General features: G+C 43.3%; 1 protein-coding gene across 3 annotated transcripts in view; it reads left to right on the top strand.

Moving 5' to 3' along the window:
- The first annotated feature begins 1,137 nt into the window (after positions 1 to 1,137).
- Positions 1,138 to 22,344, top strand: part of LOC110528154 (guanine nucleotide-binding protein G(i) subunit alpha-2) — a 95,556-nt gene continuing 74,349 nt past the window's right edge. The window contains exons 1-2 of one of the 3 annotated variants that reach the window (XM_036983700.1): positions 1,183 to 1,328; positions 1,936 to 2,079. In XM_036983700.1, coding sequence (XP_036839595.1) covers positions 1,962 to 2,079 — 118 coding nt within the window. In that variant the 5' untranslated portion in view covers positions 1,183 to 1,328; positions 1,936 to 1,961. Of the gene's footprint in view, positions 2,080 to 22,344 lie in introns of all 3 variants that reach the window. The other 2 variants (XM_021609981.2, XM_021609980.2) reach the window with 2 other exon arrangements.

The following is a 22,344-nucleotide window of genomic DNA, read 5'->3' as shown; positions in this document are numbered from 1 at the left end:
AACCTACAAAAAACCCTAGACAGTACAAAACACATACATCACCCATGTCACACCCTGACCTAACCAAAATATGTAAAGAAAACAAAGAATACTCAGGTCAGGGCGTGACACATGCCCATGCCATAACCTCACAGTCACCATGGGGCACTCTGTTCATAAGGTTGACATAAGCAAACCGCTCGCCCACATGACGCCACACACGTGGTCTGCGGTTGTGAGGACGGTTGGACATACTGCCAAATTCTCTAAAAAGACATTGGCTTATGGTTGAGAAATAAACATTAAATTGTCTGGCAACAGCTCTGGTGGACATTCCTGCAGTCAGCATGCCAATTGCACGGTCCCTCAAAGCTTGAGACATCTGTGGCATTGTGTTGTGGCACAAAACTGCACATTTTAGAATGGTCTTTTATTGTCCCCAGCACAAGGTTCACCTGTGTCATGATCATGCTGCTTAATCAACTTCTTGATATGCCACACCTGTCAAGTGGATGGATTATCTTGGCAAAGGAGAAATGCTCACTAACAGGGATGTAAAGAAATGTGTGCACTAAAGTTGAGAGAAATAAGATTGTTGTGCGTATGGAACATTTCTGGGATCTTTTATTTCAGCTCATGAAACATGGGACCAACACCTTACTTGTTACATTTATATTTTATTTTAGTTTAAATACTCCACTGAAAAGACTTGTTAGGTAGACCTAACAATGTGTGTCTAAAGAGTCCATAAAATGTTTTTTTTTGTCATAAAGCCTTGAATCATTAGTTTAATTTGATTTCCCCTACAATAATGTATTATGTTTTCAAGACTAACTCAATCGATTTGTCCTTGTAGAAACTTTCACCCTAATGAAATTGGCCTTATACTATCCATTGACATGAGCAAAATGTAATTGGCAATAACGAATAGGCTGTGATAAATTAAATGAGATGAATGAGTAAATTAGGTATTGTATTAATCATGTTTTAAATGTATCACTGACGACAATTTCATGAAACACTACATTTCCCATGAAGCAAAGTAGGTGGGTGATTCGCACTGGGTCGTCACTAGTTAATACAGCCATAAAGTAATAAACCCCGCCTATTTCTACAATGTTTCTTCTTAAAATCTGATTTTAAACCTAACCCTAATTTTAACAGTAACCTTAATCACACTGCTAATTGTATGCCTATCCCTACATTTAAATTAAGACAAAAATCACATTTTTAGCATATACTTTGTGGCTGTGTTATCTATAGTGGAAACCCTGGCACTTTGCTGACTTGGGAGGTGACTGAACTGTCTTCGGTTTGTTGGGCAGAGAGGAACTTCACAGCTGCTACGGGTGTGGTTTTTAACGTGATAAATCTTAACGAAGAGAACAGTGCATAACATCACTCACACACTGAACGACTAAATTATAACTCAGAGGAAGAGGAGCAACATAGCTCAGCGTCACAGTGGTTTATTGAATTTTGGTTCATTGCAAATTGGCATCGGAAATCGATCTGCTCCGCGGTCTTCACAGCTGGAATACTTTTGCTGAGGTTCCGTGACCCTTTTTCTTGGTCTAAAACGTGAACTTAACTGATTTTATTGACGCGCCCTCAAAATAAATTGTTGTTACACAAAGTTTGTGTCCTCGTAATGACAAACAAATTACATTTTTTCTGTCGGCTTGGATAGAATGTTAAAAAATAGGCCTTAAACTTGGTTTACAAACGAGGAAACATCTGGAATAGAAAAGTGAATTCGGACTAAATTTAATCAATCATTTGGATGCTGGTTTGTGGGTGAGTCAAACTTATTTTCCAGTCGTATTTCTCAAAGAGGAAGTTGCATTTCTCAACCACACAACACTGGACTGGGAACTATTTAAAAAACATAAACACTCAGAAATAGAGCCCTAAATAGGCTACATCATTTTTGTGTGATATCGTTCCGATAAACAGCAGTCCTGAAGCGTGCACTTGGAACCATGGGGTGTACAGTGAGTCAGGAAGATAAAGCCGCGGCCGAGAGGTCCAAAATGATTGACAAAAACCTTCGAGAAGATGGAGAGAAGGCGGCGAGAGAAGTGAAACTGCTCCTTTTGGGTATGTACCACCAAACATTATATTCCTTGTCTAAATCGAAATCCATTCAATTAAGATTCGCAATCTAATTTGTTGCAATGTTGCGAGACATAGAGGAAATGATTCATGGTAAAAGCTTTGAGGTAGAGTGTGTGTGTGTGACGAGGAGTAGGCTAGGTAAACTCACTAATCTCCCTCATTAGCCATTTTGATGTAGTTACTTGCCCGAGATTTTTTTCCCATTTCAGTGGAGGTTCTCTAGCCTCCAGTGCACAACTGGAACAGATGAATCAGAACCAGTAAACATAAATCTGAGCCTGCGCTGCTGCTTCTGTTATAAATCAGAGGATTGCCTCTCGCCGCGGGAATTGTCTTAATTCTCCAAGTATTCAAAACAGAAAACTTGCTGTCAACGCACAATAGGCTACTTAGGCTATGTCAATGTTTAATTACACTAAAGTAGCAGGCTATACAATCTAGCCTATCATAAAATGCCTTCAAAAAAAAGTGTTTGCTGATTGATTCCCATAATGTAGCCTAAAGGTGTAATCAATCACTAGCCTACAACTAACAACTGGATCGTTCCATGTAATTTCAGCAAGCCATGACACCACCAACTCAGATTGTTCTGAAATCGTTTCTGTAGTTAGAAACAGATAAAATAAGCATTCTGGCAACATTATTTTGATGAAATATAATCTGATCTCTGAGAAATAAAATAAGCATTCTGGCAACATTATTTTGATGAAATGTAATCTGATCTCTGAGAAATTACGCTAATTGCTTGCACCCAAATTGGCCATTGTAATTTATAAAATGTATATAATATTCAGTAATTATAGTACCTTAAACCTTTTCTAACAATGAGTAAGAAATTAGGAATATATATCTATGGACATCCCACGCCAACAACGAGTATATAGTATCAATTATCTGTCTGACAACCCTCACGAAAAAAGATTGCATTATAACTGCAGTATGATGCAAATGTTGTGTCCAAAATAACTTTTTTTTTACTGCAGTAATTTTGCAGAATAACTGCAGTTCAAATGTAGTATGCAGCAGATATTTTGCAATTATTGCGTCCAAAATTCCACTGTCGACTGCAGGTACTGCACTTTTGGTTTGTTTGTAGGGAAGTAGAATGGGGCTGCGGCTCTGTGTATTTTTATTCATCCAATATAATGTATTCTCAGTGAATTTGTTAGTTTCTTTCCGTCTTGTTCAGAGAAATGATTAATTGAAGTTGTTAGGTACATCTTGTTATTACCAGGTTCTGACCACTAGGTGGTGCTTTTCCTGCTATTATGGTGATTCATAGGGATAGTTAACCAAAATTACAAAAATGCCATATTTCTTTTCTTACCCTGTAAGTATTTTATGGAGCAGGTATGATGGCAACCAATGCTTTGGTTTTGTTTACCTGGCCACAGTTTCAAATGCAATTTCTTTGTTGCAATTGTGGCACTAGTCATTTGTACCTATTTGAAGCCTTTTTGTGCTTCATATCCAAATAATCTATAAGTAAGATAATTGAGCTACACAATACATTTGTAGATACTTTAGGATGATTTGGACATGAAGAGTAAAAATTATAATATAGGTACCATTGAATTCCATTGGATTTGTGCCACAAATGCTAAAAACAATATACCCGTTCTTGGGGTGGTATTTTTGGGGATTTCACATGTATAACTCGTTGTTAGAAAAAAAAAAACGTTTGGTCCAAATCGGATGTTAGGTACTATGTTTATATGGGGTGGCAGGGTAGCCTAGTGGTTAGAGTGTTGGACTAGTAACCAGAAGGTTGCAAGTTCAAATCCCTTAGCTGACAAGGTACAAATCTTCAGGGGACTGCCCCTGAACAGCAGTTAACCCACTGTTCCTAGGCCGTCATTGAAAATAAGAATTAGTTCTTGGGCCTAGTTAAATAAAGGTTTCATCCAATAAATTAAAATGAAGAAAAATTGTGCAATCAATTAGCTTAATTTCTCAGATCAAATTATATTAAACAAAATGATGTTGCTAATCTGAGATGGTGGGTGTTGAAATACTCTTTCTCGTGCTTTTTGAAGTGGAACGACCCCATGAGGTCTGGCCTCCCCTCAACATTTTAAACTAATGAAGAGAATATTCTAAATTGCTTTCATAGCTCTCCGGCTGTGCCTATTAATGACGAAGCCATTACATCCATAATGAGGTTTTCAGACCTCTCCAAGCAATGGCAGATCATTCACCTTATGTTGTCTATGTTGGTCCTATTAATTAATGATTAATGGTAAGCAATAGACTCTGGCTTACAGTATTGCAGTCTGTAAAGTGCTCACTAAGTCAGAGAATTGAACCATTTATAAGTCACTTTAGTTTAGGCAAGATGTTGTAATGTTGTCTGTACCATTGTTCTGTTCAAGTTGCCTCTCTAACTCATAACACCACCACTTGTTGCAATCAATGTGAGCCGCATGGTCTTAAAGTTGTGTGTCAAAGCTTCTTGACAGTGACTTTGGTGGTTGTAGGTCAGGTGCTTCGGGAATTACAGAGTGAAATAAAGCTGTGGCCACCTTGGGGCACTGTAATAAAATATTTCATTAACGATAAGTGAGTGGGTGTGTTTGCTGGGTGTGTTTGCTGTTGAAAGGACTTGAACTCCTTTATCCCCTTCTTAGAGGACTTTCCTGAGCGTGACAGAGTAGGGACTGTCGTGGAAGACAGTCATTTGGATCCTCTTTTGAGTCAACTTTTGAATGACTCTGCTCTGAGAGGTTTTTGACAGAGGTCATATCATAGCCACCCTCACAACCCCCCATGCTCAACAGTGAAGTATTGCTTGCTGTGTACTTTGCTCCCTTTCTCTGTATTGCTTTGACAGAAACACAGGGCTCCTGTTGGGAATGTTTTGAATAAGCTGGAGCCCAAACAGCCGACCAAATCATGTGTTTGAGCCAAAACAAAATACTCTGTTAACGTGTTGGCGGATAGTGGCATGAGCCCCAGAAGATAAGCGTATAACTCAAAATGCTTCCTGGGAACTGAACACTGAAGTAAAAGGGCATCCTGGGATGTTATTTAGCAGTAAACTAGAAACAAGAGGTGGTCCCACTGTATTCTTCTTCAACTCCCATTTTCAACCAATCATAAAATCACATACTCTTTTTTTTTTTAAATTATTTTTTAAATATATTTTTTAAGAAAGCCATCTGACCAATGAGAATACATGACAATATGAAAAAATTAACATACATGCTATATTACAACACTCCCCTGTTCAGGTCATTGACATAGATATTATCATCCACATACACTTCAATAACGGTGCACACGTGCTTTAGCATAAATGCTATCTGGAATATCAACATGTCCACGCAGACTTAAGAAACTTCTGCTTTCCCGTACCCTGATTAACTATTTCGCTCTTGAACCCATCCCATTACCCGTCAATTCTCTGAACAGGAAATTAACAGACAACCCTCTACAATCAATGAGGAAATATCAGGTAATAATTGACCAAAAGGACATCGCTAACCCCACATTATACCATTAATAAATCTACACTACCGTTCAAAAGTTTGGGGTCACTTAGAAATGTCCTTGTTTTTGAAAGAAAAGCAAAAAAAAAGTCCATTAAAATAACATCAAATTGATCAGAAATACAGTGTAGACATTGTTAATGTTGTAAATGACTATTGTAGCTGGAAACGGCACATTTTTAATGGAATATCTACATAGGCGTACAGAAGGCCAGCATCACGGAGTCTTCTCTTCACTGTTGGTGTTGAGACGGGTACTATTTAATGAAGCTGCTAGTTGAGGACTTGTGTGGTGTCTGTTTCTCAAACTAGACACTTTGATGCACTTGTCCTCTTGCTCAGTTGTGCACCGGTGCCTCCCACTCCTCTTTCTATTCTGGTTAGCGCCAGTTTGCGCTGTTCTGTGAAGGGATTAGTACACAGCGTTGTGAGGTCTTCAGTTTCTTGGCAATTTCTCGCATGGAATAGCCTTCATTTCTCAGAACAAGAATAGACTGACGAGTTTCAGAAGAAAGGTATTTTGTTTCTTGCCATTTTGAGCCTGTAATCGAACCCACTAATGCTGATGCTCCAGATACTCAACTATTCTAAAGGTTTTATTGTTTCTTTAAATCAGCACAACAGTTTTCAGTTGTGCTAACATAATTGCAAAGGGGTTTTCTTATGATCAGTTAGCCTTTTAAAATGATAAACTTGGATTAGCTAACACAACATGCCATTGGAACACAGGTGGTTGCTGATAATGGGCCTCTGTACGCCTATGTAGATATTCCATAAAAAATCTGCCATTTCCAGCTACAATAGTCATATACATTAAACATTAACAATGTCTACACTGTATTTCTGATCAATTTGATGTTAATGGTCAAAAAATTTGCTTTTCTTTCGAAAACAACGACATTTCTAAGTGACCCCAAACTTTTGAACGGTAGTGTATGTGCTTATCATAAACATTAACTGTTTGCAATGTCTTATTATTGATATAAGACATGTCTTTAGATCATAGGACCATCATCACAGATGGGATCCCGCCCTCTGTGAATTCATAGATTTCAACAAATGTTTATAAATGACATATAATCTACATATGAACCTTAATCAGTCCATTGATGGTCGGTGGATGTGTGGCTAACTGCCACAGGGCATGGGCAACAGTGCTGTTGTATAAGACATGGCTGTGTGTGCCTGGATGATAATGACTGCCCTGATTATGACTGAGTGGGCTGCTGTTTGTACACTATTCCCAGCACTGACTGTAGCCCCAACACACGTGCAGACCCACAGACAGACACACACGTGCAGACCCACAGACACGTGCAGACCCACAGACAGACACACACGTGCAGACCCACAGACACGTGCAGACCCACAGACAGACACACACGTGCAGACCCACAGACACGTGCAGACCCACAGACAGACACACACGTGCAGACCCACAGACAGACACACACGTGCAGACCCACAGACAGACACACACGTGCAGACCCACAGACAGACACACACGTGCAGACCCACAGACACACACGTGCAGACCCACAGACAGACACACACGTGCACACCCACAGACAGACACACACGTGCACACCCACAGACAGACACACACGTGCACACCCACAGACAGACACACACGTGCAGACCCACAGACAGACACACGTGCAGACCCACAGACAGACACACGTGCAGACCCACAGACATGTGCAGACCCACAGACAGACACACACGTGCAGACCCCCAGACAGACACACACGTGCAGACCCACAGACAGACACACCCGCACACCTACAGACACACACGCAGACCTACAGACACACATGCAGACTGACCTACAGACACGCAGTTACGCACGCAGTTACGCACGCAGTCTCGCACGCACGCACACAGTCTCGCACGCACGCACACAGTCTCGCGGTCTCGCACGCACGCACGCACGCACGCAGTCTCGCACGCACGCAGTCTCGCACGCACACAGTCTCGTGGTCTTGCACGCACGCAGTCTCGCACACACGCAGTCTTGCACGCACGCAGTGACGCACGCACACAGTCTCGTGGTCTTGCACGCATGCAGTCTCGCACGCACGCAGTGACGCACGCACACAGTCTCGTGGTCTTGTATGCACGCAGTCTTGCACGCACGCAGTCTCGCACGCAGTCTCGCAGTCTCGCACGCACACAGTCTCGCACGCACACAGTCTCGTGGTCTTGCACGCACGCAGTCTTGCACGCATGCAGTCTCACACGCACGAAGTCTCGCAGTCTCGCACGCACGCAGTCTCGCACGCACACAGTCTCGTGGTCTTGCACGCACGCAGTCTTGCACGCACGCAGTCTCACACGCACGCAGTCTCGCACGCACACAGTCTCGCGGTCTCGCACACACGCAGTCTCGCAGTCTCACATGCACGCGGTCACGCACGCACACAGTATCGCGGTCTCGCACACTCGCAGTCGCACACACGCAGTCTCACACACACGCAGTCGCACGCACGCAGTCTCACACACACGCAGTCGCACGCACGCAGTCTCACACACACGCAGTCGTACGCACGCAGTGGTATATCATCTATTCAACTGTAGTATATGATATTCAATTTTCTAGCTCTGAGTCTGTATTTTTATCCAATGTAAAAATCTGTTGCACCGTGTGAGATTAGAGAGGTGAATATTTAGCAGATTTGAGATTGAATCACTTCAGGGGGATCATGGTCAAGGGCCCTGTCAATTGTATCATTAAACACACTACCTGTGTTCTTTGGATGAAAGCTTTTAACGAAGCAATGTTTACAATGTTTTAAAAAAATACTTGAATAAATGTTAATTTAAAAATCCATTCTAGCTGTAGAGGAAGAATGCTATATCTGACCTAATCCCAAATATGAGGTACTGGATCTGATCGAATAGAGTTCTAGGCTGGGGTTCGATCCAATTTTACTTTGTGGACAATGCAGCATTTAAAGATAATTTCTGATTGAGCTGACATATGCAACGTTTACCATGAATGCGATCTCTGTGTACGCGGGAACATTGCCTTTTTGAAAGGTGCATTGCTGACAAAGCGTGATCAGATTGAATCCCGGTCCTAAAGTATGTAAGGTTGCATTGTCTTTATTCAAGAGATATTGCTGGAGGAGTCTGCAGGATAAAGTGTGTCGGATCTTGACAGGTTACAATCACACATTCCCTCCTCGGCTTGGACTTGTAAATTAAAGGCAGTGTGCAGTTGGCCTGTCAGTGAGGAATATGTGTGGCATCCTCTGAAGTGCAACATCTCGTCTCCCTCCAAGAAGCCCTTTAGTTCCCAAATCTGCTTCCGTGGTAACTTGCAGAACAGCTGAGATAAGCCTGTTTGCTTGAAGACGCCAGGGAGAAACCTCTTCCGCCTGTCTGTCCGTGATATGTCTTCTGAACTACCCTCCCCCCGTCTATCCCATCCCTTCCCGTCCCCTAAAGCAAACTTTTTGAGATTAGGAGAGCTGTGGGGCTGGAGATGAAGGATGAAGCCAGCTGCTATTTTTGGATCTATGGCAGATAGAACAAAATTATGGATCTCTTTTCTCCTAGAACTGGGCATAAGGGCTGTGGAGGAAGCAGGGATCGCTAACCGGACACTACTACGTTACTAAAGAACCTCAGCTGTGACATGGGTGTTCGCATGCATGATTTAATGCAACAGAGGAGTTTATGCCTCTTCAAGGCTCCAGTGTTCATTAACAGGAAGCACACATTTAATGACTTCCCTTCAGATTTTGGACTTTGATCGACGTTCAATCTCCTCCCTCCAGCAACATGAGCCTCTGTGAATTCTGTCATTCTCTCTCTGTTTATTTTTCTTGTACTTCGATCTTTCTAACCTCACATTTTCAGTTCAACTGGGATGGACATTTCCCTTGACAGATTCTTCCTCTCCCTTAAATTGTGTGTGAGAGCGGCAGCTTGGTCTTCGTGAACATCTGTACAATTCACTGGCTTGACTGTAGACACAAATACGGTTCTCTCTCTCTCTCTCTCTTATTTATTTATTTATATATATATATATATAACACACATTGCTTATAGGCATGCTTAGCCATGAATTTATGTAAAAACACAGACACATGGTTGCATGCCCACACAATATGGGCAGGGCATAGTAAGTGATGTTATGTCATGTGTATTTAATGCTCAAGAATGTTTAAAAAGTGTGTGTTTGTGTACGTCAGAGAAAGATGCAGGTCTGAAGTTGTGTACTGTGTACATCCACGTTCCTCCCCAGCTGTCTGCTTTAACAGGGATGATCTGATAAATGAAACAGGGCAGAAACAAAGGATGGCTTCTTTACAGGAAATGACAAAAGTTGTTTTATTGGACTATGGACGAGGAATGCAGATCACGTTCTCGAGGCAGAAACCTTGTCTATTTAGAGTTGGGAATAAAACTGATATGGCAGCCCTGTTATTTTTTTCCATTGGTAATGAAAGGATTGTTACTTTTATGACATGATAGACGTTAACATGGCAGCTAATAGTAACAATGTAAGGTTGCTATACTGTATTGCCTCTGCAATGACACTACATGACTCAGTGCTCATTAGTTATAGTAAACCAAAAGGACTGAAACTAACTTGACCGGGCTTTTGTGCTTCTAGGCCAAATGTATCAGGCCTTCTGTTCTGTGTGCGAGTACTGTGGTGATGGGACTCAATTTAAAACCTGGACCCGTACAAATCAGCTGGGCTGGACAATCTGGACCCTCTATTCCTGAAACTATCCGCCGCCATTGTCGCAACCCCTATTACCAGCCTGTTCAACCTCTCTTTCATATCGTCTGAGATCCCCAAGGATTGGAAAGCTGCCGCAGTCATCCCCCTCTTCAAAGGGGGCGACACCCTGGACCCAAACTGTTACAGACCTATATCCATCCTGCCCTGCCTATCTAAGGTCTTCGAAAGCCAAGTCAACAAACAGGTCACTGACCATCTTGAATCCCACCGTACCTTCTCCGCTGTGCAATCTGGTTTCCGAGCCGGTCACGGGTGTACCTCAGCCACGCTCAAGGTACTAAACGATATCATAACCGCCATCGATAAAAGACAGTACTGTGCAGCCGTCTTCATAGACCTTGCCAAGGCTTTCGACTCTGTCAATCACCGTATTCTTATCGGCAGACTCAGTAGCCTCGGTTTTTCGGATGACTGCCTTGCCTGGTTCACCAATTACTTTGCAGACAGAGTTCAGTGTGTCAAATCGGAGGGCATGCTGTCCGGTCCTCTGGCAGTCTCTATGGGGGTGCCACAGGGTTCAATTCTCGGGCCGACTCTTTTCTCTGTATATATCAATGATGTTTCTCATGCTGCGGGCGATTCCCTGATCCACCTCTACGCAGACGACACCATTCTATATACTTCCGGCCCGTCCTTGGACACTGTGCTATCTAACCTCCAAACGAGCTTCAATGCCATACAGCACTCCTTCCGTGGCCTCCAACTGCTCTTAAACGCTAGTAAAACCAAATGCATGCTTTTCAACCGTTCGCTGCCTGCACCCGCACGCCTGACCAGCATCACCACCCTGGATGGTTCCGACCTTGAATATGTGGACATCTATAAGTACCTAGGTGTCTGGCTAGACTCTAAACTCTCCTTCCAGACCCATATCAAACATCTCCAATCGAAAATCAAATCAAGAGTCGGCTTTCTATTCCGCAACAAAGCCTCCTTCACTCACGCCGCCAAACTTACCCTAGTAAAACTGACTATCCTACCGATCCTCGACTTCGGCGACGTCATCTACAAAATTGCTTCCAACACTCTACTCAGCAAACTGGATGCAGTTTATCACAGTGCCATCCGTTTTGTCACTAAAGCACCTTATACCACCCACCACTGCGACTTGTATGCTCTAGTCGGCTGGCCCTCGCTACATATTCGTCGCCAGACCCACTGGCTCCAGGTCATCTACAAGTCCATGCTAGGTAAAGCTCCGCCTTATCTCAGTTCACTGGTTACGATGGCAACACCCATCCGTAGCACGCGCTCCAGCAGGTGTATCTCACTGATCATCCCTAAAGCCAACACCTCATTTGGCCGCCTTTCGTTCCAGTTCTCTGCTGCCTGTGACTGGAACGAATTGCAAAAATCGCTGAAGTTGGAGACTTTTATCTCCCTCACCAACTTCAAACATCTGCTATCTGAGCAGCTAACCGATCGCTGCAGCTGTACATAGTCTATTGGTAAATAGCCCACCCATTTTCACCTACCTCATCCCCATACTGTTTTTATTTATTTATTTTTATTTTTCTGCTCTTTTGCACACCAATATCTCTACCTGTACATAACCATCTGATCATTTATCACTCCAGTGTTAATCTGCATAATTGTAATTATTTGCCTACCTCATGCCTTTTGCACACAATGTATATATTGACTCCCCTTTTTTTTCTACTGTGTTATTGACTTGTTAATTGTTTACTCCATGTGTAACTCTGTGTTGTCTGTTCACACTGCTATGCCTTATCTTGGCCAGGTCGCAGTTGCAAATGAGAACTTGTTCTCAACTAGCCTACCTGGTTAAATAAAGGTGAAATAAAAAAAAAAAAAAAAAAAAAAAAAAAGGATGCAGCGCTGATCATCCATGTTTTAGAGATGTGCGTATGCACCGGTGCTGAGCTTTTTTTACAGACCACCGTTGCGGCTCAAGAAGGGGGGGACATCTGATGTAAGCTTGCTTCAAGCAGCAATTACTTCTCTCTTCCTCCCCAGCCCTGACTCTCCTGCCCACAGACAGGGAAAAAAACACATGACAAGTCAGCATTCATTCTCTCTTCCTATTTTCATCCAGCCTTTCACAATCCAGCCTTTCACATCTCTGGGTTTCTGAGGCTTTCTGATTGGGAAAGAAAACATGATAGTAGGCTAACGTTACATACATACCATTTCTATTTTATATTTATAGCTTTGCCTATTCGATCTGGTTACTAACATAGGCCTATGCTATTGCACCAAATTCTTGCCTCAAAACATCCAATCTGTGCTTCAGAACCAAAAAGGTGTGCGTCTTGACTTTAGACCAATGATGGGTTACCGGCATTGTCATGCAAAGGCCGGTGCGAATATCCCAATTAGTGACCAAAAAGCACTTGTTTCATTTTATCCAGTTTAGTAATCTGCAACGGACACATCTGTGCCAGAACAATAGGCTACCAGGCGATTTCATTGATACTTTTTCATATTTCAGATACGCCTAGTTTGGGTGGCTACTGGCTATTTCAAAAGATCGATATAACATCACACTGTGGCAGGTAGCCTAGCTGTTAGAGAGGTGAGCCATCAACTGGAGGGTTGTGTGTTTGAATCCCGGGTCTGATGTGAAAAACTCTGGTGTGAACTGAGCTGGCAACCGAAGGGTTGCTGATATCAAATCCTAGATGCCATTGTGCCCTTGAGCAAGGCACTTAACCCCTCACAACAGAACCTCCACTGGGTGCCCAATGTGGCACCTCTCCAAAAAAACAATGTTTATGTATGTGTGTCTTTGAAGGGTTTAGGTTAAAAGCAGAAGACAGATTTCAGTTGGCCCTCGTGTACAATTGACGAATAAAATGATCTTAATCTGATCTCTTAATCTCCTGCTTGCTCTGGACTCCAGAGATGTAGCATGATATCCCTAGTTGATATTGGCTGTTAACATGGATGGCTTCCTGCTAAAATGCAGGTGTAAAACACAGTTTATTTCTGTATCTTGCATTTTGAAAATGCATCACTATTTACGTCTGTAAAGACAGGCTACAGTTGTGTGTGCTTCCATTTGCTTGAGTAGGGGGTCACAAGCTTTGAACAATTCCTTTTTGGGGAGTTTTAAAAGTTTGAGAACCACTAAGTAATTGATTTCTAACGAAGCCTAATGATCCAGTTGGGGCTTTGAAATGGACTTATTATTAAATGCACTAACCCTGAGCAGTTGACCTGCAGCACTGTCTGACCTCACCAACCCATCAGGTAAACCTCTGTGCTGTAAACAATGTGGATTCATGGGCTCTCAATGGGCTCTTAAGAGGCCAGGGCATCTACGTTGAACAAAAATATACATGCAACATGTAAAGTGTTGGTCTCATGTTTCATGAGCTGAAATAAAAGATCCCAAAACTGTTCCATACACACAAAAAGCTTATTTTCAAAAATTGTGCACAAATTTGTTTACACCCCTGTTTTTGAACAATTTATTCTTTGGCATGATAATCCATCCACCTGACAGGTGTGGCATATCAAGAAGCTGATTAAACAGCATGATCATTACACAGGTGCACCTTATGCTGGGGACTATAAATGGCCACAGATGTCTCAAGTTATGAGGGAGCATGCAATTGGCAAGCTGACTGCAGGAATGTCCACCAAAGCTGTTGCCAGAGAACGTTGTTTTAGAGAATTTGGCCGTACGTCCAACCATCCTCACAACCGCAGACCATGTGTAACCACGCCAGCCCAGGACCTCCACATCTGGCTTCTTCACCTGCGGGATCGCCCTTTTGTGGGGAAAAAACTCATTCGGACTGGCTGGGCCTGGCTCCCCAGTGGGTGGGCCTGATAGTTTGGTGTTTTTCTAGATTGCAAGAACTGATATTTATAGAATGCAGAACGGTGTAAAACTAGCCTACATCTTGGAATTCCAGATCACTGATCAAAGTAATCTAAGGACAACCCTAGACAACCTAGAGGAGATCCCTCAAGCCTAATACCAGAAATAGTTGCCACTTTCCATGCCTCAGCAGGCATTGATTTCTGCCCTCAAACTGATTTACAGCTTGAGCTGACATTTGCATGTGGCTTATTTCCCTATCTATGACCAAGTCCGTGCACTCCCTTATCTATCGCTGTGAAAACACTACACCAGCCAAGTACCAAAGTTTGACGCACATACCTCTCCTTCTCTGGGAGTGCTTTCCCCCCCCCCAAGAATGTGACATTAATTGTTGTGGCCGTTTGTTTGTGTTCTTCCTCTTAGAGAATAAAGGAGAAAGCCGACTGCTAGAGGATAAGATGTTTGCTGAGCAATTTCCTCCTGTAGGATGTAGGATAAACGGATGTCATTATTTCTCTAAATGTTTTGATTGAGTCTCTTCTACAGACCTACTCCCAGGAAATACTATTGATCACAGTGAGGGGCTGTATTGACCTGCCTGCTGGTGGTGAGAGTTAGCATCAACTGGAGCAAGGCCCAGGCAAAAATCTGAGAAACGACATTGGTGTGATCTTTTGAGCAGAGTGGTAGTGACTCAGAGGCATGGCTGCCATCCTCATTTTGACCATAAACCTGCAGACTATTGTGTATGTATTATACAGAGCCTTCAGAAAGTGTTCAGAATCCTTGACTTTTTCCACATTATGTTATGTTACTTCCTTATTCTGAAATGTATTTCCTCATCGGCAGGTTTTTAGATTTTTAAGCAAATGTATTAAAAATAACAAACATGCCGTCTTTACATAAGTAGTCAGACTCTTTGCTATGAGACTTGAAATTGAGCTCAGGTGCATCCTGTTTTCATTGATCATCCTTGAGATGTTTCTACAACTTGATTGGAGTCCACCTGTGGTAAATTCAATTGATTGGACATGATTTGGAAAGGCACACACCTGTCTATGTAAGGTCCCACAATTGACAGTGCATGTCAGATTTAAACAAACATGTATGCAGCTTTGAAGATCCCCAAGAACACAGTGGTGTTTGGAACCAACAAGACTTTTCCTAGACCTGGCTGCCCGGCCAAACTGAGCAATCCGGGGAGAAGGGCCTTGGTCAGGGAGATGACCAAGAACCCGATGGTCACTCTGACAGAGCTCCAGTGTTCCTCTGTAGAGATGGTTGCCCTTCTGGAAGGTTCTCCCATCTCTGCAGCACTCCACCAGTCAGGCCTTTATGGTAGAGTGGCCAGACAGAAGCCACTCCTCAGTAAAAGGCCCATGACAGCCCGCTTGGAGTTTGCCAAAAGGCACCGAAAGACTGAAGCATGCCGGTGGCAGCATCATGTTGTGGGGATGTTTTTTTTCAGCAGCGGGGACTCGGAGACTAGTCAGGATAGAGGAAAAGATGAACGGAGCAGTACAGAGATCCTTGATGAAAGCCTGCTCCAGAGCGCTCAGGACCTCACTGGGCCGAAGGTTCTCCTTCCAACAGGACAATGACCCTAAGCACACAGCCAAGACAACGCAGGAGTGGCTTTGGGACAAGTCTCTGAATGTCCTTGAGTGGCCCAGCCAGAGCCTGGACTTGATCCCGATCTAACATCTCTGAAGAGACCTGAAAATAGCTGTGCAGCGATGCTCCCCATCCACCCTGACAGAGCTTGAGAGGATCTGCTGAGAAGAATGGGAGAAACTCCCCAAATACAGGTGTGCCAAGCTTGTAGCGTCATACCCAAGAAGGCTCAATGCTGTAATCGCTGCCAGGAGGAGCTTCAACAAAGTACTGAGTGTAGGGTCTGAATACTTATGTAGATGTCTAAAAAACGTTTTTTGCTTTGTCATTGTGTGTAGATTGATGGGAGAAAAAACTTTATCAATTTTAGAATAAGGCTGTAACATAAAATGTGGAAAAAGTCAAGGGGTCTGAATACTTTCTGAAGGCACTGAACCTGTTAGAGCCCTTCATAAACCAGGTTAGTCCCCCTCATTACAGTTGGTAGCAGAGTTCTGTGGGCTGGAGCGTAATTACAGGACACTGATTACACAGATGGAACAGTATTTCTCTGGAAGGAGTCGGTCAGACTGTTTGTCGACATCAACAAAAGTCCCTCAGTATGTCTGCTGCTCTCAGCGACTCAACCATGACTGCGAGCACCAGCAGAGATGGCAATAAAGATCTAGTAAAATCAGTCTAATCTAATGTTACATTATTACTGTTCACAGCCAGGCGCTGAAATTATAATGCTTTAGGGGAAGACCTGTTCACCATCAAGTAAGCTCCAGAAGGGATACAGTGCAAGCTGTAAGAATAAAGCCTGGTCCTGCAGACACTAGGTCTCAGTGTGGGTCCACTAGGATCTCGCAGGCAGCACCATCCACCCTGCTCCCTCTAAGAGCACTGATAACAGGATGGATACATTACAGCTGAATCCCCTACTCTCTTCTCCTCCTTCACCCTCAACTTCTCCTTCCCTCTCTCTGCCTCAACATACACCAAATCCTCACTGGTCTCCCTGGCTGCTTCATAAGAACACCAGAATAACATCCTCACTATTTCAGTTATGAGAATAGGCCACTGGGACAATGTGGGCTTGCTGTTTAGCCGCTATGCAAAGACGTGAGAAAGCAGCAGCAGGATCTGTACTAAACACACGCTCTGGTCACACTGGTATGTGAGGTGGTGTGAGAGGAAGGAACAAGCAGAGACAGATCACAGGGCAATGCCCTTTATCTCTGATACTGTGTGTGTGTGAGGGCACACAGACAAGCCTGGACAGGAACTGTTGAGTAATTACACATCTTGAATCTTCTCTTTGTGTCAGACTGGGTTCAAACGCCTTCCGTAAAGTGTTTCTGTATTGGTCTGTATTTATTTGTATTAATATTTTGACTGCTCGCTCTGGGGTTATTATTATTGCTTGGATAACCTTATTTACTATGATGTATTAAGTTATTTTTCATTCTTTATGCGCTGAACACTGGAAGAATTATCACTGTGAATTATTGTAATGTTTGTTTGTTTGTCAGTTAATCCCGTAAAGGGTGGGTTGCTAACTGGCAATTTGACACGGAAATGCAATTAATTCATGCGTGCATTTGTGTGAGAGAGTGGTTATGTGTCCACTTACCACTGCAGAGATATGTATTCGACATTTATGTATTCCTATTGGTTGGATGAATTTACTTGGTCATGCTTACAGAGAGGGGGAGCTTGTGAATGTCAATTCTTCCCATGTAATGTGATGTTTTCTATTGTCAGAAAATAAACTAGCAATCAACTGGGACCGCTGGTTGGCATTCTTCTATATTACACAACACAAGAGAGAGTAAAGATCACATCTGTTACAAGAGCAAGAAGAAGAGATTTTGCTTGGCCCATAGGCAACACTCTACTAAAACTCTGCTTTACTCCACTGTTCTGTGTTCTGCTATTGGCCCTAGGACGAAATAAGCATTTGTCTGTTCCAGATATATCCCTGGCTGCCCTGCCTGCCACCATAAACTAGCATAACTCTTTCAATCTGTCGACCTCTCTGAAATCAAAACAGATTTGCCAATAGCTGCAAACCACCATTGAATCCCAAGTCCAAAACCTCTTTAGCATCACAGCAAACGTTTCCTCATCAGATTGTTTACATTCTCTCGCTCTCTCTGCATGCGTGTCCATGCCATTAAACACACGTAGAAACCCCATAAGCTCCCTCCACTTCCTCCCCTCATTGGATTAATATAATCACAGTTTGATTTCCTGCATGGAGATATGATGTAGGATGTTTAATGTGGTCCTGGGTTCCCCTCAGGTCACACTGCCCTCTGTGTGCTCCTCCATGCCTGTAGAAGTACATTTCGGAATCAGCCCACATATGTTCTGCCAATTGTCACGCTGATAAGAACACTGTCTTCAGAAGACCATTGGTACAGGATGGGAGTGAATGGGATAGGATAATGCCATTAGGCAGACGCTTTTATCCAAAGCGATTTACAGTCACAGGATTTACAGTGCATACATTTCACGTATGGGTGGCCATGGGAATCAAACCCACAATCCTAGCGTTGCAAGCGCCATGCTCTACCAACTGAGAAATAGAGGAGAGGATGGAAAAGGAGAGGAGGAAAGGGAATTAGAGGAGTGGTCAGTACTCCTGTGTATAGCTCCTGGGCCTGGGGTGTGAGCTGCACTGTTTTATCAGCAGGGTGGCTTTGCCAAACTGCTGCCATTGTTCACAGCTCTGGCCTAATCTGATCTCCTCTAGTGTTGTCTTTTCCCCCTCCAACACAATCATTCTGAAACTCCTTTAAATGTGTGTGTGTTCTGTGTCAGAGAGAGCTTGAGGGAGGGGAGGTTAATTTCATGGTTGTAGAGTAAGATGTGCACATATGGAGAGGAAAAGAAGCCCCAAACCATCCTTATGCATGAGCACATCTTTTCACTACGTTCTTTTTCTGTTCGCCTTGACTCACATGGAAGCTATTTTAAACTCTTAATTAAGGTTGTTGAAATATCTTCCTAGGCCAGATGCCGATAAGAGAGCACTCTGCTTTATTACCTGAATATTAATCTCAAGTAGTAAGCTTCCTCTACATTTCCCCCCCTTCATTTGGATTATGTTATTTTTTATCAGCCTTGCATACCACCTTCAAGGCTTTTCACTCTCTCTCTGTTCCACATGAGATTTAAAGGCTATAGCTCAAAGCAGAGTATTTTGTGGAGCCGGTGGAGTGATGTCATTTCCTGTCCCAACCCCCCCTCCGCCATGTCTGACTTCCTCTTTTGGCTGGCTGCAGTAACGAGAAGTAGATGCTTATCCTTTGTTCCGCTGGCTCAGGAAACCAGCACACCCATCCTGTGTCTGTTGGCTGAGCCATGCAGAGCTACAGGCTGGCTCTGACTGACAGACACAACTACAATTAAAAGGAGAAAGAGTGTTTTAAGTGCCATTCGCTTTTTAGCACTCACATAAAACACCCAATGACTATCCAGTCTATCCAGTCTGAAACAGCTGTCTGGCTTCTCTTCCTTAGTGTCTGTTTTAGTCGTTTTTATTCTCCCATCTTTGGAGTAGACTCACATTTGACATGTCAACCCCAAACATCTCTTCCTCTTTGTCAGCGTTGTCACTGCCCGTCTGCCTCGTTTCCAGTGTTGATATGTGTGTGTATTACTTCAGGTCAATGGCTGGACCACAGCTGGATAAACTTCCTAGATGTGCTTTGCTAAACTATTGACCCTGAGGTCACACAGAACTCTCCTGTCCCCTGGTCTTTTGCACTAATTGTTTTTCATTGCCTCCATGCGCTTGATCATGATTCATGAACTATGTCATGTATAGCCAGGGCTGTGGGCAGTACTGTATGTATAGGGTTCTCCAGTCATTTTGTGTATAGAACCTAACATGAAGTTGACTCCTATTTGACAAGTGAGAAGTCTACTAACAAATCCTCTTTTGCCCTTAATTGAGACCTTAGTCTTTAGTTAGTTCCTTTAATGAGAACTCCCCCCAGGCTATTGATGATTTAGGAAAGAATGTGGGGACCCTAAGAGTTTTTGTCCTTGGGTTTGCTCTTTTGTTTTCCACCCCATAAAAGCAGCTCTTAAAACGGTGGGGAGCCTGTAGGGAGCATTGTGGGAGGGCCCCATGCTGGGCCTGCTCCCCCATTTGGCCCAGCCCAGAGTGTGTGTAGTGTGTGTTTGGGAGGGTCAGATGGCAGTCTGACAGTGACTGATCCAGAGAGTCAAAACTCCTCCACACATTGCATAGTCAGTATTGGCCTGAGTTCTGGACATCTGGAGATGCAACAGAAAAGTCTCTCTGAGTCTGAAGCATGTGATGCCTAGTGTAACACAGACACTTTTGTTGGATGATGTTGAGTTGGTTAGAGAGACATTTTTAAGGAGAAGCAGTGCTGATAATTGTGTGTTATTACCTGAGTTTTGGTGGTGAAGAGAGAGGTAGAAAAGGCTTAATCTGTGTCTGAATAGCAGCGTTATCTACACGGATTATGTGTCGTCCTAGGAAGGCTTCAATTAGACGAGCTGGCAGGCAGGGGGCTACAGGTACTCTGCCAACCCAGCTGTGTGTGTGCCTGTCCCCCGCTAGCGCCACCCAGAGGTGTGTAAGGGCCACCCAGAGGTGTGTAAGGGCCACACAGACAAACCCCTTTTCTGTGTGCTCTGGTTTATCGGTAATGTCTCCTCTTTGATCTCAGCCTCAAATGGACACACACAGAAACATTCCAACCCAGACTGTGCCCCTGTCCTATAGGGCCCAGGTTGAAACCTAACCCACTTCTTCTCGTTTGCCATGGATAGGAGGTGAAGGGGTCAGAACTGCGATGGGAAATCCACTGGAGATTGACTCTGACTCTGAGCACAGATCACTACTAGTACTCACTCCCTCCAAGACAGTTGAGAGCTACTGAAATGTGATCCACTACATGTCATGAAAACTATGCGTCATCCTTTAAAGTAGCTGAGCTCTTTGAATCTGGACTTTGCACTTGCTTTTCTTCTTTAATCTAGATGTTGGCGTTTCAGGACCAACCATGAAATGTCTTTCTCTCACTTACTCGTTATACTGCAGGAGTTGACTAACATCGTTGAGTAACATCTTGCAAGCCTCCCCCTTTTTCCTCCAAACATAACGATGGATATTATGGCCAAACAGTTCTATTTTTGTTTCATCAGACAAGAGGACATTTCTCCAAAAAGTACAATCTTTGTCCCCATGTGCAGTTGCAAACCGTAGTCTGGCTTTTTTATGGCAGTTTTGGAGCAGTGGCTTCTTCCTTGCTGAGCGGCCTTTCAGGTTATGTCGATATAGGACTCGTTTTACTGTGGATATAGATACTTTTGTACCTGTTTCCTCCAGCATCTTCACAAGGTCCCTAGCTGTTCTGGGATTATTTTGCACTTTTTGCACCAAAGTACGTTCATCTCTAGGACACAGAACGCATCTCTTTCCTGAGCGGTATGACGGCTGCGTGGTCCCATGGTGTTTATACTTATACTGCGTACTATTGTTTGTACAGATGAACGTGGTACCTTCAGGCATTTGGAAATTGCTCCCAAGGATGAACTAGACTTGTGGAGGTCTCACATTTTTTTCTGAGGTCTTGGCTGATTCCTTTTGATTTTCCCATTATCTCGACCAAAGAGGCACTGAGTTTGAAGGTAGGCCTTGAAATACAGCCACAGGTACACCTCCAATTTACTCAAATGATGTCAATTTGCCTATCAGAAGCTTCTAAAGCAGTGACCTAATTTTATGGAATTTTCCAAGCTGTTTAAAGGCACAGTCAACTTAGTGTATGTAAACTTCTGTCCCACTGGAATTGTGATGCAGCGAATTATAAGTGGCAGCATCATGTTGTGGGGGTGCTTTGCTGCAGGAGGGACTGGTGCACTAAACAAAATAGATGGCATCATGAGGGGGGAAAATTATGTGATATATTGAAGCAACATTCCAAGACATCAGTCAGGAAGTTAAAGCTTGGTCGCAAATGGGTCTTCCAAATGGACAATGACCCCAAGCATACTTCCAAAGTCGTGGCAAAATGGCTTAAGGACAATAAAGTCACGGTATTGGAGTGGCCATTACAAAGCCCTGACCTCAATCCTATAGAACATTTGTGGGCAGAACTGAAAAACTGTGTGCGAGCAAGGAGGCCTACACACCTGACTCAGTTACACCAGCTCTGTCAGGGATAATGGGCCAAAATTCCCCCAACTTATTGTGGGAAGCTTGTGGAAGGCTACCCGAGATGTTTGACCCAAGTTAAACAATTTAAAGCAAATGCTATCAAATACTAATTGAGTGTATGTAAACTTCTGGCCCACTGGGAATGTGATGAATGAAATAAAATCAGTATTTTTTTTCTCTCTTCTGTTATTCTGACATTTCACATTCTTAAAATAAAGTGGTGATCGTAACTGACCTAAAACAGTAAATTATTACTAGGATTACAATGTCAGAAATTGTGAATAAATGAGTTTAAATGTATTTGGCTAATGTATATGTAAACTTTCGACTTCAACTGTATATTTCCATGTTAATATGTTATGCAATGCATTTCCTCCCTTGTTTTTTATGGTAGCTATCTCTGGTA

Source organism: Oncorhynchus mykiss, chromosome 7 (genome assembly GCF_013265735.2).
Source record: "Oncorhynchus mykiss isolate Arlee chromosome 7, USDA_OmykA_1.1, whole genome shotgun sequence".
In the NCBI taxonomy this organism is placed as follows: domain Eukaryota; kingdom Metazoa; phylum Chordata; class Actinopteri; order Salmoniformes; family Salmonidae; genus Oncorhynchus; species Oncorhynchus mykiss.
This window is presented reverse-complemented; position numbering and strand designations above follow the sequence as displayed.